This window comes from Rhipicephalus microplus, chromosome 4 (assembly GCF_043290135.1).
Source record: "Rhipicephalus microplus isolate Deutch F79 chromosome 4, USDA_Rmic, whole genome shotgun sequence".
In the NCBI taxonomy this organism is placed as follows: domain Eukaryota; kingdom Metazoa; phylum Arthropoda; class Arachnida; order Ixodida; family Ixodidae; genus Rhipicephalus; species Rhipicephalus microplus.
Window position 1 is genome coordinate 190,240,581 of NC_134703.1, and position 15,145 is coordinate 190,255,725.

Genomic DNA, 15,145 nt, shown 5'->3' on the forward strand with positions numbered 1-15,145 from the left:
ACGGCGTTTCGGCACGACCATCGAGTCTCATAGAAGGGTACAGATCAACCCAGCATACGAACTACCCAGTAATACGTGTAGGCAGCGTATTTCAGAAGGGTGACTTCACATTGCTAGGAAGCAATGCACTCAGCAAAGTTTGCGCAGTGACCGTGAATGCAAGAAACACCATCTTTAGCGACAATATATGTCGGCTGGTGAAGTTCTGCTTTAAATACTAGCGCTCGTGTCTCACCTGGCGGAAATATTTGCTGGTATTCATTTCCTCCGCTTCCCTTCAAATGCCGGTATGAGGCTGTGCTCGCCCAGTAAACTTACTCGGAGTGCGAGACATCTCGCGTTTGTGATTGCAACTATACGGAAGGTTGGTAGTTTCTATTGCGTTGTGAAGATATACCAAAATGTGAATGGGTGCAAAATAGTTGATGGCAGCAGTGAAATTTCAGCCACTTGCATCAAAATGCCCGAAACGGCCAACGTACATACATAGATGGTGCACAGTATAAAGCGTAAGTAAATTTGTGTTGCATGCGCTGGCAGTTCTCGTTGAAGTTCACGCGTTCTGAGAAATGAAGTATGGTGAACTACGCTCTGAAGAACACCGGAGTTAATTCCTTCATCTGTGGTGAAACGGTCACTGAAGATTTTCTGTGGCTCGAGGCTGATCTTGTTCGCGCAGGCTTAATTGCTAGAAACATAAATGCACGTAATAGTTGGAACAGCGTGTACATGACATATCTATGCTGCCTGGTGAAATATTCTGCAGAATTCTGAATCTACTGGCGTAAAGGGAAATGTCAGCTGCACGCTTTCCTCAATGCTATCGTTTCAGGAAGCAAAAAAAAACGAGAACATTCCGCATCTATTGCGCATTTAGGTTTTTTTAGCGCATATACGCAGCGTATAAGCTAATTATATGTGAGTAGGCATAGTATGGTGCCAGGTGCACTTTCTCTTGAGACTAAGTGAATATGTCTCATCAATGATTACCTTGCCCTCGCATATTGCGCAATGAAACCTCTACGATTGGATTACTTCATTGCTATCAATAGTCAAAGTGCCCCTGAAAGTCTGCCTGAAAAAATAACGTGTGCAAATTCGTGTAGCCATCTTGCAGCGTGACTTACAAAAAAAATACTTATTGCGTATCGCAAGCTTGCTTGGATGCACTAAAGTAAAGTGAAAAATGCTGACTAAAACCTACCACTGTGTCAGGGTTGCTTGACATAGAAAGCTTAGCATAAAGATCATTCCCATAAGCATGAAGTCCCAAACACCAACAGAAAGAAATTCGATCAGTCAAGTAACCAAGGCAGACACGTAACTATGAATAAAAAAAACATGCTGCGTATACCTCTCATTTCTTGTTGCTAGCAGAACTGTCCTTGATGTGAAACGCACTTTGCCCCAACAAGGACAACGCCATCTACGCTTAACAGAGACTAACAATTGACGGTGTACTCTCCCATCGGGCGGGTCGTCACATACAATAATGCATTTTCGAGGACTAGTCCATTCAATGATGGGTCGAGAGGCAGTTGCTCCAAACGGTCCCTGTACCTGCCGTTAAGTGTATTTTACTGCGATAACCCCCGCAGTATTTTTACTTACTCGCTTCACAAGCATACACAAGGGGGGGGGGGGATCTCGTGACTTGATATACATGTACAGCATTTGTTCAAACTACCGCAAATTTCTGGCTATGCCCCTAGAAGACAGGAGTATGTGACCTACGCGCACAACGAGGAGGCATCTCCGCCTCGTCCTTGCCAGTTATGCACATGCGGGACGGTAGGTAGCCTGTGGTAAGAGACGGACGCCCTAGAAGCAGTAAGGGCCTAGTACTTGGTAGCCAGGAGGACCCAGGTCAACGAGAACTTCGTAGTTGGCCAGAATCTGTAGCTCAGCCTTGCTGTCACAGAGGACGGTAACATGTTGCATCGGGATGCCCTCAGCGAGAAGATCAGCTGCCAGGTGAAGCCTGCCAGCTCCGCTGCATGAAAGCTTGCTCCACTGGAGCTAACTCAGCCAGCCATGTTGATTTACACTGCCTGCTAGTCCTCTTTTCAGGAACGACGAAAGCGCCGCCACAGTTCCGCCTGGCATCACGGATGCGTCCATGTACACCTGCAGGTGACCCTTTAGCAGCTTCTGAAGTTTGCAGGTTGCTTCCTGCTGTAGAACCAATGAAGGCTGTCTTCGCTTTGGTACCCCGTCCAAGTGGAGGTGCACCTCCGGTGGCCGGCGGTGTGGCGGCGGAGATGTACCAGGGGCGGGTGGATTCAGGACCATGTCGTGGTACAGCGGGATGAGGCCACCTGTCCTGGACCTTGGCAGGTATCGCAAGGACGCCGAGAGAGTCGCACCGCCTGCTACACGGCGAAGACGATCAATGTGCCCCAACTCGTGCTGAAGCATGCTAGCAACAGGGGCCACTCTGCCGCTTCTGCAAGCATTGCTGCCACAGAGGACCTTTTAGGTAACTACAGGATGGCTCTAATGGCTCCTCTCTGCAGGCCCTCCAGCACGCAACTCTTGGCTGGTGCCAAGTTCACCAGCGAGAAGGTGTACAGTAGTACAGGGGGCACAGCGTCCTCGTTGAGCCGCAGCGCCTACTTCGTGGAGCATCTACAGCCATACTGCAGCAGCTTGCTGATGACCCCCTGCACTCGGTGGACCTTGGTGGCAGTGGCTCTGGGAGCGGGGTTTGAGGTGAGCTGGTGGTCAAAAATGAGGCCCAGGGACCATAGTTCCAACCTCAACGGAAGACCACGGTTGTCAACCTTTAGCTGCTTTACATCGACCCATGCTTCCTGAAGTGGGTAGATCAGCAAAGCTTCGGTCTTGATTGCAGAGACCTTGAGGTAAATGCTTCCGGCGAAGGAGATCACTGCGTCCACGACTGCTTGCAGTGAACTCCTCATAGCAGGGATAGACCGCTTTGGTCTCCTTGCCTATAGTGTCACGTCGTCATCTTAAATGGAGCAGTGAGCCGAGAACCTGGTGTCGGTCGACATGAAAGCTTGACGTTCTGCAAGCGCCATGTTGAAGAGAAATGAGCTCAGTACCAAGCCCTGTAGGACACCTGCTGTGATGTCACTGGGCTTGCTGAACCTCGCTCAAACACAGACATGGAAAGTCCCCCCGAACAGGAAGGTGGTCCCAAAGCCTCAGAAGCACCTGCTCATGCCAAGCTGGTCCAAGGTCACCTTAAAGGCCACGTGTGGGAGGCCATCAAAGGGGCTCTCTACATCTAGCAGCAGCAACATGGCCACAACCCCACAGCTCGTGCCGTCCTCCACAATAGCGACGAGGTCTGCGATAGAGTTGGCAGTGCACCGGTGTAGCCTGGAGGCCGTCTGTTGAACCAGGAAGAAGCACAGTTGGTGGAATGTCCACTGCAGTCTCTCCAAGGCCACTTTATCAAGCATCTTGCAGCCTGGAGAGGATGAAGATACTGGCCTGTACGAGGAGAGTGCAGTGGCTTTCTTACGGGGCTACAGGATTACAGGATAGGTGCCACCTGTGCAGTGCGCCAGGAATCCGGGAGTACTGCGGTGTCCCAGACGTGGTTGTAGTTATTAAACTTCTCAGCGCCCAAATTTTCAGACAACGAACAAAAGAGACGACTGTGCTTTTCTGTTTGTTGTCTGAATTTTTTCGCGCCGAGATGTTTAATAATCTTTTACAAGCTAGCCCAATCGCACACTTAGTTCCAGTGGTTATTGTACCCCGAGAGACGTTGAGAGCCTCCTTCCTTTTGGTTGCGCAGCATCTGGAAGGTGAATCCATCGGCTCCTGGGACACTGCGTTGCTTACAGCCCTCGAGGTCTGCCACAATCTCGTGCACCCAAAAGGGCTCGTTGCACAATTCCTGAATCTGTGCGACCACCTATCCTGCATGATGGCAGGAGGGTGGACACAGGAGGGCAGCCTGGGGGGTAAAGCGGTCAGCTGGGTGACGTCCCTGATGGCAAACCGGTCGGCTAGGAGCTAAGGCAGCTCTGAGGTGGGGATGGCCAAGTGGACTGCTATGGACAGCACCTGGTTGAAGGCCTGGGGCAAAATGATTAGGCACCCGGTACCTGCACCTGCGAGCATGGCGCCTGCTAGCTGTGTCGATCCTCCGGAACACAGTACATAGCTCTAGTAGGGCCATCGTATGAGTCTGTTACTGTGTTCCCACCGCGCTACCCTCAGTGCCAGGTGCTTTATGTCCGGGACAGGCTGTCCCTGCCGGACCATGGCGACAATCGTTGCTGCCCTAGAACTGTCGCCACCAGCCGCATCAGGTCCCCGCCACTTGCGTCCTCCTATAAAACACGCCGATAGACCCGCCAATCCACCACGTGGTATTCTCGGTCCCTGGGGACTTTGCCGAAAAATGGACACAGCAGAAGAGGCAGGTAATTGAAGCTCTACTTGTCCTAAACCAGTGTCTATGAGTTCTGTCATGCCTTCGTGGTGGCACTCATGTTGATGGCCGTGCAGGCTGCCCAGCTCCCACCACGGGTGAAAGTGGTGACGCCGGCGTTCAGTATTACCAGGCCCTGCTTCAGCAGGACGTCTTTTATAGCCTTGTCCCGAGGATTGGTCTTCTGGCTGCCCCACGCTGCCTGGTGTGCGTTGACGTCCCCGCAGAGCATGAACTTCCTCGCCAGCCTGTGGCCAGCTGTCGTAGGCACCTAGAGTCTCAAGATTGGTTATGCTGAATGTGCATACTGACCAAGGTGTTGACGTCCCGCTCGAGGCGTACACGGACGGCACAGCATTAGAGGGGGCCACCGAGTATACCAGCCACGAACACCTCAGCGTGTGGGATTTAGCGCTTCAGGTAGACTGCACACCACGCTTCCTTTTGTGGGTGGTAGTCGTCCAGGCAGGAGGTAGCGGAGCAGGATTCTAGAAAGCACTCAGTCCGACTGCTGTAGCCCACGTACCCCGGCAGGCGCAGGTCTTAAGCCAGGGCACAGACCTCCTGGAAGGCCAGCACGTCGAGGTCGACCCACGCGAGATGCCTTTAGAAGTCATCCCGCTCATCCTCCAGTGAGTTGACGTTTCACTCAATAGAATACTCCGATGGTGTGGGAGACGGATCCTAGCAGAAGAAGCAGCCATGTTGATCTAGTAGCTGTTTCGAGCCGATCGCAGATAAGCGAGCTCAAAGAGTATTCATTCGATGCGCACTCAAACGTTGCGAGCGGTGGGGAGGGTGAGTAAAAGTGATGGTGACGCACGGCGTGCGTGCGACAGGCGAAGGAGAGAGTGACGTCATCGCGCACTGCCAGGGAAGGCGTGACCTAGATGGCACTGCCCCAACAGCTGCGGTGAGGGTAGCGCGGTGCGGCGGGTTGGCATGGAGACACGGATGAACAGTCTCACACATGCCAGTCAAAGAGTTGCTTCGCATCTAAAAAATATTCATGGTGTCACATTTCTTTCACGCTTACCTGGCAGCAGGCCACGAGAAGTCGCTCCACTTTGTGGCCACCGCATAAACGCCTCTTTAGCCGAGTCATGTTTGTTTAATATTTTGTGATGTGTCTTAGCCAGTCCAGTCACCTCTGAGTGCTCTCACTGTGTGAGGAAAAGCTTTTTGTGAGGCTTTTTGTGACCGGATGCATCGACGTATGCTAGAGACAGTAGTTATGCACCTGTCCGAGGCCACTGCTGTCTTTTAAAGCGGTGTTTCACTCTGTAAACTGCCAGGAACAATCTCAATTTCGCATCCATGAAATCGACCTACATTTCAAATGTTTATTATGGCGATACATTTAATAAGAGTTAACCTTTCAGAACGTCGTACTTGAATTGAACCCCCTCGTAAACCTCGGCAAGTTGAATATTAAGACCAATGATTGTTAACAAAACTTGCCAAAACATGCAACACTCTACACTGAGGCTTTCCCGTATCTTGTACTCATTTTTGTTGCACTTTGTGAACATTAGATTGCACTGACGCGCGTGCACGTGCACTATAGGCTCCTGCCTTTGTTTGCAGCGCTCCGGTGATGGCTTCATCTGGACGTAACTGGTTCAGCAGTGTGTCTCTAGAAACGACGGCCGCGTCGAGTTCTAGCCGGAGCGCGACCCGCCGTGCCGAAACACCGGCCGAGCTGGCCGTGTACTCTGTGGAGAACTTCGAGCCAAGGCCCCCACCGGAACTGGTATGCACCGTGTGTCGCGGTGTGTACCGCGACCCTGTGGAATGTCCCTGCCGCCATGTCTTCTGTTCAATCTGCATCCACGGCTGGCTGGCTCACAGCCCAAGTCCTGGATCGGGCAGCTGTCCCTTGTGTCGCAGAGAGATGACCCTGTCGCAGGTGGTGCCGGTGGTTCCTCTGGTCAACAACATGATCGCCCATCTGACCGTGCGTTGTCCTAACAAAGAGGCAGGCTGCATCGCGAAGGTAAGCTACTAAATTCCAGTTCTCTGACTGGTGAAATATTTCTATGTAGATACAACATATAGCATTTCAGCCTGCTTATCAAATACAATGTGGTTGAAATTTTTGGAGCGCTCCACAAGGACGTCTCGTAATTACGTATGGTTTTGAGAAAGCACCAGATAATATTGCAGCCAGTTTCGCGCCACTTCAAAACGCATGCGGAAAAGCATGAGAAAGTACAACCCCAAATTAGCATAGGGCCTGAAATCTTGTTCGCCCAAGCTTTGGTGACGTGTAAACTTAAATTTAAAATCTGGGTGCCGGGCGCAGGAAAGACTGCAACAATATGAGTGCTTGAGTATCAGTCTGGCCTTATGTTAAGTGCGTGTAGTGTTAAGAAAAAGAAAATTATTCCTGGCCTAAGCAACTAGAACAACCCTGAGAGCTGCCCGACAACAGAGTGAGAAGGGTGATGAGGTGATGAACCATAGTCCTGGCCGGGTGCCTGTCATGGTTCCTCCTCTAACAAACCAAATAGCATGCCTGCTAATAGGGCAAAAAAGTAAATTTACTTATGATTATTTCGTTTGCTTTACTGAATTTCACGCCGCTTTATATTTATGGGACTCAAACTGTGGCGGGAAGTCTTAGGTAAAAAATTTATTCGCCTAGCAAGAGTGCTTTCTTTTTCTTCTATTTTCAGTCTCACACTTTTAGCTCACTAGGTTCACAAAGTTACCATAGCGTACGTGACGTAACGGGTAACTGAGCGGCTGCAAATGCTGCTTAGCTCCGAATAAAATTTACTAATTTTTGAGAATAAAATATATGCTGAACCATCAAAACACTCCTCACATTCACATTTTTATATGCAAAAGTCACCAAGGGCGTGAAGGATGCAAACGTAAGATACAGAAATCGGCCACAAGCGGCCGTATAACTTGAGTAGCAGCACGAATGTGCCGAAGAGTTGCCTCCGTAGCCATCGCGCCTAATGTCAATATGAGTTGTCGCTGAGTGGCGATGTCATGAGGGTGTGCAAACATAGATAAGATAAGACACGAAACATCTCAATCGTAATATCTGCCTCGAGCTCGCCGAGGTAGCAAAACGTTTACTGTGCTTGGCTCCTGAATATGAGACGCGGATTCAATCCCGCCCATGACGACAGCACTTTCGATAATCGAAAATGCTAGATTCTCGTGTACTATGCGATGTCAGAACATGTCGAAAAGCACCAGATGGTCAAAACTTGCGGAGTGCTTCAGTACAGCATCTATCAATATCTTGTAATGATTTTGAAACGTTTAACTGCGACAATCGTCATAAGGTCCATAATTAGTAATCGGTTATAAATGTACACGCACGTAGAGAAAACAACGCCATTATCTCAATGTCTCCATTTCGGTGTACAAGGTGCGTTAAAAAGTCTATAGTTAGATAAAATTGTCACAAGCCGGACGGTGAGTGCTTTCGGGGATCACTGCACAGCGCACGGGTGTGGCTCCAGACGAGGATGCGATCGGCCGCTGCATTTCGATGACCTCGGCAGGGCTACTCCTTCCTGTTATATAGCCTTCGTCAGGCTATATAACATTAGTTTTGTGGGAGGACAACATCACAGGTAGATTCAAAGGAATGACTATAGGAAACCATCATCTGCCATAAGCAGCAGTTGACACGAGTGCCTGCACTTTAGTAGCATCAGTTCTGCAGAAATGTGTGGCTCACTAGCCAGGTGGTCATTGCTCTCAGAGAGAGTGGAATTCATCCATGAGCACCTCCTTGGATGTGAAGATTTGGAAGTGGAGATACTACTTATCATCACTCGGGAAACTTTGGAATATTTTTTTTACTGCCAGTAATTGCGGAAATATTCGCCGTATGCATCTCCAACGTCACCCGTTTACAGCTATGTCTTGATGCTTTCGATGAGGCCAGTCGCGATGCCTGGAATAGAAGCGACGCTTCATTTCAAGATTACCCCGCCGCGGTGGTATAGTGGATAAGGTACTCGGCTGCTGATCCGCAGGTCGTGAGATCAAATCCCGGCTGCGGCGCCTGCAATTTCGATGGAGGCGGAAAAAGTGTAGGCCCGTGTGCTCAGATTTGGGCACACGTTAAAGAACCCCAGATGGTCAAAATTCCCAGAGCCCACCACTACGGGGTCTCGCATACTCATATGGTGATTTTCGAACGTTAAACCCCACGCATCAATCAATTCAATTCTAGATTTTCGAGGCCTAATAAACTAGATTTTAGTGGTCATTTTGCTGTTGTTTTCTGCCAGAATTCGTTTCAGCAATTCTCACAAGCGGGCACAGCTTATGCTGCCGTCAGGTTACTGCCCAGTTTAGTATCCATAGATCTTTCAAACAGTAGAACTCTGGGAACTGTCATATGTTTGACAGTAATATTTGCAAAAAGCATTCGCCAACCTATCATAGACCGTTGGCAGGAAAGCATGCAAACCAATCAGGCAACACACCCCACAGGCGCAGGTAATAAGCGAAGGCGTTTTTGTAGCCGCTTTTTACACCGTTACTCTGTGTCTCACCTTAGCAGTTTGGGTCAAAAATAAAATGATCTCTGGAGAACTCGATATTCAGCCGAAAAGAGTGCTCATAAATGGGCACTCGGCTCACCATATTTAGCGATAGCACTCGTAGAACTGCCCTTGCGTATCTCTGTCTCTATGTGCTCTTGTTTATCAAAACTTGAAATGCATGCGGGGCACTAAACTTGCCTGTCTGTCGACTTAAGTCCTAAAACAGCAGCTCTAAGGCTCAGATGAGGTGCTGTGGTCACCGTCGCTGTTGTAACACCACAATTGATCCTGTAAGATAGGCGTGCTCTGAGAATCAGCGATTTGCATGAAACGTGTCCTTTGCCGGAAAAATAATCCACCTGCTTCAACGTCCACTTAACACTGTGCTGGTATTCCTAAAAATATCGAGCTGTAAGATATGCCCCAAAGTGCTCAAACTTTTGTGATGCAAGAAATAGGTCAATGCGGCTACAATACCCTGTTGTCGTAAACTTTTAAAGCCTCTTGCCTTGCATTTGTAATCCGCAAAGCGTTTGTGCTTTGAAGTCCGTTCGCTGTTAGTATCGCATCTTTGTGGGGAACAAAAAAAAAGAGAAAATACGCGTCTGGCTGCCAAGATATTGGTTCCAATTCACCACAGCACCTGCAAAAAAAGATAGGAAAGCAACGGAGTACGCATAACAGCCATCACTAAAAGCTGACGTCCCATACCTGGGACCGCTTTTTCTTTAGTACACGGGGATTTATATTGTGCATGAGTTTCATCACTAATTGAAAGCGCGTGTTACGAATTAACGTAATAGATGAACCAATTATATTGCCAGTAATAAAAGTCGGCTTTAATGGCGTTGCATGTGCCAGTTGTAGCTTCATCAATTTTTGGGTTGATACTTGGTACACACGCTCTCGACAGTTGCTGGTATCCGTTCTATTAAGGTAATGATTTCTTCTATAGCGATAGCAGTTGACTTATGCCGCCACCCGCCACAATTGTCTTGTGGCTAAGAAAACACTTCGTGTTTAGCGCAATATAGCCAAGGCTTTGGCGCCACGACACTCTACAAAACCAATCAACCACTGGGCTTCTGACCCGCAGGTCGCAGGATCGAATCCCGGCTTTGGCGGCTGTATTTTCAATGGAGGTTAAATTGCTCGAGGCCCGCGCACGTTAAGAACCCCAGTTGGTCGAAATTTACGGAACCCTCCTCTTCGCCGTCCCTTATAATCATTTGGTTGTTTCGGAACGTTGAACTCCAACGAATAGTATTCGTATGCCATCGGCGTCACGTTTCATATGAAGTCCAAATTGATAACAACCCCCCCCCCCCCCCACTCATCGCATATTGTACTCGCAAGTAAAAACGCGTGAGCAAAGGTGACGAACTCGGCGGAAGCAGAGATGAAACAAGCACCAATTTTTGTATCACGGAGGGTGCATAACTCAGCACGCGACGTCCTTGGATTGCTGCTCATGAAAAAGGAAACGCTCAACCTAAAAGTATGTATCTATATCAAGAATGGCAGAGAAGGGGGCACGCTGTGTCGATCGAGCAGCTACTGTTTGGAATATAAGAGCGCATCAACAAGATCTGCTTTCAAACCGAAAAAACCAAATGAAAACCACTCCCCCCCCCCCCCCCCCCCTAGAACAGTCGTATTCTTACACCATTGTTTTTCAGAGTAACGAGACATCGGGTCTCAGGGTCAGCCGCCAGCCTTCCTGCGTGTAGGCAATTTTCTTTCTGTGCCAAGTTGAATAGTTCACATTTGCAGTGCATCAGATTTTATGCGGTTATGGTAGACCTGCCACAGAGGCATTGCCGCAGTTCGCAACATGCACATGAGTATACACATCCACTGAAAAAGCGTCCCGACACAACGCGTGTCTTTCGTGTCCTTCTTTTCTGTGTCGTCGTTTTGTTCTTGCGCTATAACTATCGCCATGCAATGTGACCAGCGACTACGCACGATATACAGCTTGTGTTCACTTAGCCATAGGTTATGTGAGATGAACAAGAAAATAATGATGTGAAAGCGTGTGGTGCCGCTTTAAACCACACGCACGCCATGCAATTATCCTTGGGGTGTGCACAATGTCATGTACTTTCGTATGTTGTCCAACTAATACCGCCATTGATGGCGCGTGCTGCAGGCAACAGCAAATGGCTCTTATAATATATGCGCTGTGCGTTTAACGTATGAAGACTGCATGATGACCGCCTCTCGACCTTCAGCTATTAGGGGCGAAGCTTTTTGAGCTCAAGGAATACAAGTTACCGAAAAGAGTATTGTTGTTATATATTAAAATGTGCCTAGATGTCGATGTTTTCTAAGGAGACGTGTAACGCAAAGGCGCATGTCCATCACGACGTGCAAAAAATTACTCACAATAATATGGTGTCTTGCCACCGGTAGGATAGCCGGTTGCTTAATTCACTTTCCGAGGCATTTCGTCCTTTCAAGTAATTTCCTAAATTCACGTTCAGTCGCCTAAAAAGACTTGAAGGCAAAATAAAACTATTTCTCTATGCACTTTAAATCTCTATACACGTACGGTTACTCACCGATACGATACCCAGAGCTTCGCTTGCTGGTCAAGATTAAATTCGTGATAATGACCAGGATATTCAGGACCTGGGTACTTATACAAGCGTTTCATATAGTTATGTAAGGTCCAAAAGTTGTTTGTATGATCTTTTATTTGTTTACGATTACAATTTCTCTTTACTAATTGTATCATCCTTGCGTTAAGATTGTATCACCCTTGCGTTAAAAACAGGTTGGCGTAATGACAAGGCAATGCTAAAGCAGTAGTACCTGCAATAGTATCATTATAGCACAAAGATATAATTGATTTGCCAACAGTAAGCATGTTCGGTTTGGCAGAGGAGGTAAATGCCTGTGCGTGACCATAAGTGTGCATGAAACTACGTGCGCGCATGAAAATACTACGCTGGCATTTAATTCACCACCACTTAGAACGATTGTGTCGATTTCTAATTGTGAAACCCGTTTTGTTGCGTTCACCCCGCCGCGGTGGTCTAGTGGCTAAGGTACTCGGCTGCTGACCCGCAGGTCACGGGATCGAATCCCGGATGCGGCGGCTTCATTTCCGATGGAGGCGGAAGTGTTCTAGGCCCGTGTGCTCAGATTTGGGTGCACGTTAAAGAACCACAGGTGGTCGAAATTTCCGGAGCCCTCCACTACGGCGTCTCTCATATTCATATGGTGGTTTGGGGACGTTAAACCCCACAAATCAATCAATAAATTGTTTTGTTGCGATCTTAGTACTGTATTACGCTGTTGCACTTTGCTATTATAGTCCTAGTTTAGTTTCTTTGTTTGCTTTTTTTGTTTTTCACTGTATTTTTGTTTTGTAGTTCCGAACGGCCCTCTTACTCAATGGGCCTGTAAGATAATATAGATAACGTCAAGTCCCGAGACATAGGTCATACATCTTACTAACAGCGACGCTTACTACCACAGCGAATGATGTGGGTTTGCCTTAGAACCGAGAGTGTTATCTGGGTATTAAGAGATAAAGTCACTTGCAATTATAACGTGATTGCATTGATAGATAAGTCCAATGTATACTTTGCACAATTATTCACCATATAGCGGCTCTCACTTCTGCATATTATTAAGGATACTTCAACTTTTAAGGTTATGTGCACCGTTGTAATTTTGAAGTACCCTATTTTCGTTAAGTATAGATAACAGGAAACACCTATTCCTTTCATTTATGAGTAAAAAAGTAACAGGGTGGCACAGATATTCTCTTGTTGCAAGTGAGTTCTTCAGAAACCTGCAAGGTGGCAGATAAGAAGACAACGGCCCACAAACGGGTGGCTGTCTTCTTTTCCTTCCTCACTCTCGTGTCCCATAGTTTTATTACAATTCTATTGCTTCAATTATGAACGAGTAGTTTGCGTACTTAGCCCGTGTGCTCAGATTTGGGCCTACGTTAAATTGGGCCCAGGTGGTCGAAATGTCCGGAGTCTTCCACTACGGCGTCTCTATCATATGGTGGTTTTGGGACGTTAAACCCCACATATCATCATCACATATTATCATTTTTATTACAGTGAATTACTAGTGCTCTGACATTCAAATGTGAAACTTTGTAAGCCTTCAACAGGTTCCTTTGCAGCAGAGTGGTTGTTGGGAGAGTTGGTTTATTGTTAACGTAGCTTTTGGCGTGAAATACACACGAGAGAAGGACAAGCGCAAACTATCAACTGAATGTATTCGAAAAACCACACACACATATAAATATAAATACAGGTGAACAAAGTCACAAGTTATATTAGCAGAAATTAAAACATTTAGTGGCAACACTCAAGTAACCTATCTCGGTGGTATGTAACGGACAGCGTTAATTCATGAATGAACGTGGGCAGCAGTGGTCGAACATTCGATGTTGCCTGTATACAAACGCTGACGTGCCTCAGTTTATTGACAAGCGATGATATCTTCACCGCTATTTTCTCACAGTGTATTGCTTTTATAGTTTCTCTTCCCCGACTACAAGGTACGGCCAAGTTTTCTCTGCACCCATTTACTGCTGCCTTAAGGCACGTTGCCGGGGTTATTTTGTTGGCGTAATCTATTTCGGTGGCATGTAATGTGATCAAGGGCCTCGCCGCACACGTGTCGCCAAATTTCTTTGGTTATATATGAGTATAGCGCGCACGCACACACACACACACACGCACACACACACACACACACACACGCACGCACGCACGCACACACAAACACACACACACACACAAACACACACACAGACACACACACATACACACACACACACACGCAGAGCGCTAACTTGTAACTAAAGGTATATTTATGAAACACCCATGGTTCTCAAAAAAGCCAATTACATAGCTACGCGTGTAATCATACAAGACAACGAAATTGACAAAGTGAAATAAAAGGGTGTTACTGCGGCTTTTTTAGCTTTGTCAGCAACAGAAAAAAATGGTCCCGTATCTTCAAGTTAATCTGCAAATGTCATCGAAGGACGATAGTCTTGTGTGTGGAGAGAGTGAACAAGACACCTATTTGATGTTCTGCGAAAAAAAAAAATCGGTGAATAGTATTCTGGAGGCGCTGCGTTAGAGTGCCTCGAGTGTGCAGCAGACGTGAACGAGCACATCAAGTCACGTCACACGTGAGACAAGAGCGTCATCTGGCAGTTTTCTTAGAAAACAAAGCGCGTGGCTCTGAGACGGGTGTGCGTGCCTATTTCAGAGGTGATAAGGTGTATAACGCAAGGCGACGGCTAGGTGCCCCCACCGTCTCTTTTTAGCAAAGCGTTGGAAACACTAGCCTTTTCGTGCAAGATTGGGTCGGCCGTTTCAAGTACCCAATGCCGGTAGCAGTGGACATGCAGACCAATGTACAGAAGACAGACAGACAGACAGACCAAAATTTTTGCGCCGAAGATCCCTAAGAAAGACCACTGTCTTTAAAAGGTGTCACGAATCTGCGCTTAGACGGTGGCTAGTGCAGATTGTCGCAATAGGTGATGAAACGCGCATGAGCTGTGCTGTATATTAGTATGATGTTCTCTATTGTTTATCAATCTACTGTTATTATATAAAGATCACGTGTGCTGGCAAATGAAACATTAGTTGCAAGTTAGCGCTCTGTGTTTGTATGTGTGTCTGTCTTTTTTATCTTGTCGTGGCTAGCTATATCCATACGAGTGATGTCATGATGACTACGTGACAATATCATAAATGAACAGTGAAGGAAATCAACGCTTTCTCCTTTACATTACAGATGACCTTGGAGTCTGTGAATCACCACCTGGAGACGTGCGAGTTTAGCCCGGTTCTGTGTCCTGACTGCGGAGTTCAGGTACTCGCTTCAGAGCTGTCGTCACACCAGCTTGAGCAGTGCTCCAAGCGGATGGTGCGTTGCACCCGTGGCTGTTGCTTCAGCCTGTTGGCTGAGCAACAGCGGGAGCACAACTGCATCTACGAGATGCGCAACTACATCAGCTCACTGGAGCAGACGCGCGATATGCTGCGCTACCAGCTGGACCACACAGTGCAGTACCTGACTCGCCTGCAACGCTACATCAGGGAACTGGCCGTAAGGGTGCAGGCATGCGCTGTCCGCGTGCGTCAACTGGGTGCCGCTTCACAAAGGATTCACGTCTACACCGAGGGTCTACCAAAGGTAATTAGTTTACTCAGTC

At 47.7% G+C, this 15,145-nt stretch overlaps 1 protein-coding gene across 1 annotated transcript in view; it reads left to right on the forward strand.

Annotated features, from left to right (window-relative positions):
* Window positions 1-15,145, forward strand: part of LOC142814083 (uncharacterized) — an 83,276-nt gene that overhangs the window by 55,647 nt on the left and 12,484 nt on the right. The window contains exons 2-3 of the mRNA XM_075892024.1: window positions 6,002-6,410; window positions 14,725-15,126. Coding sequence (XP_075748139.1) covers window positions 6,012-6,410; window positions 14,725-15,126 — 801 coding nt within the window. The 5' untranslated portion in view covers window positions 6,002-6,011. The remainder of the gene's footprint in view (window positions 1-6,001; window positions 6,411-14,724; window positions 15,127-15,145) is intronic.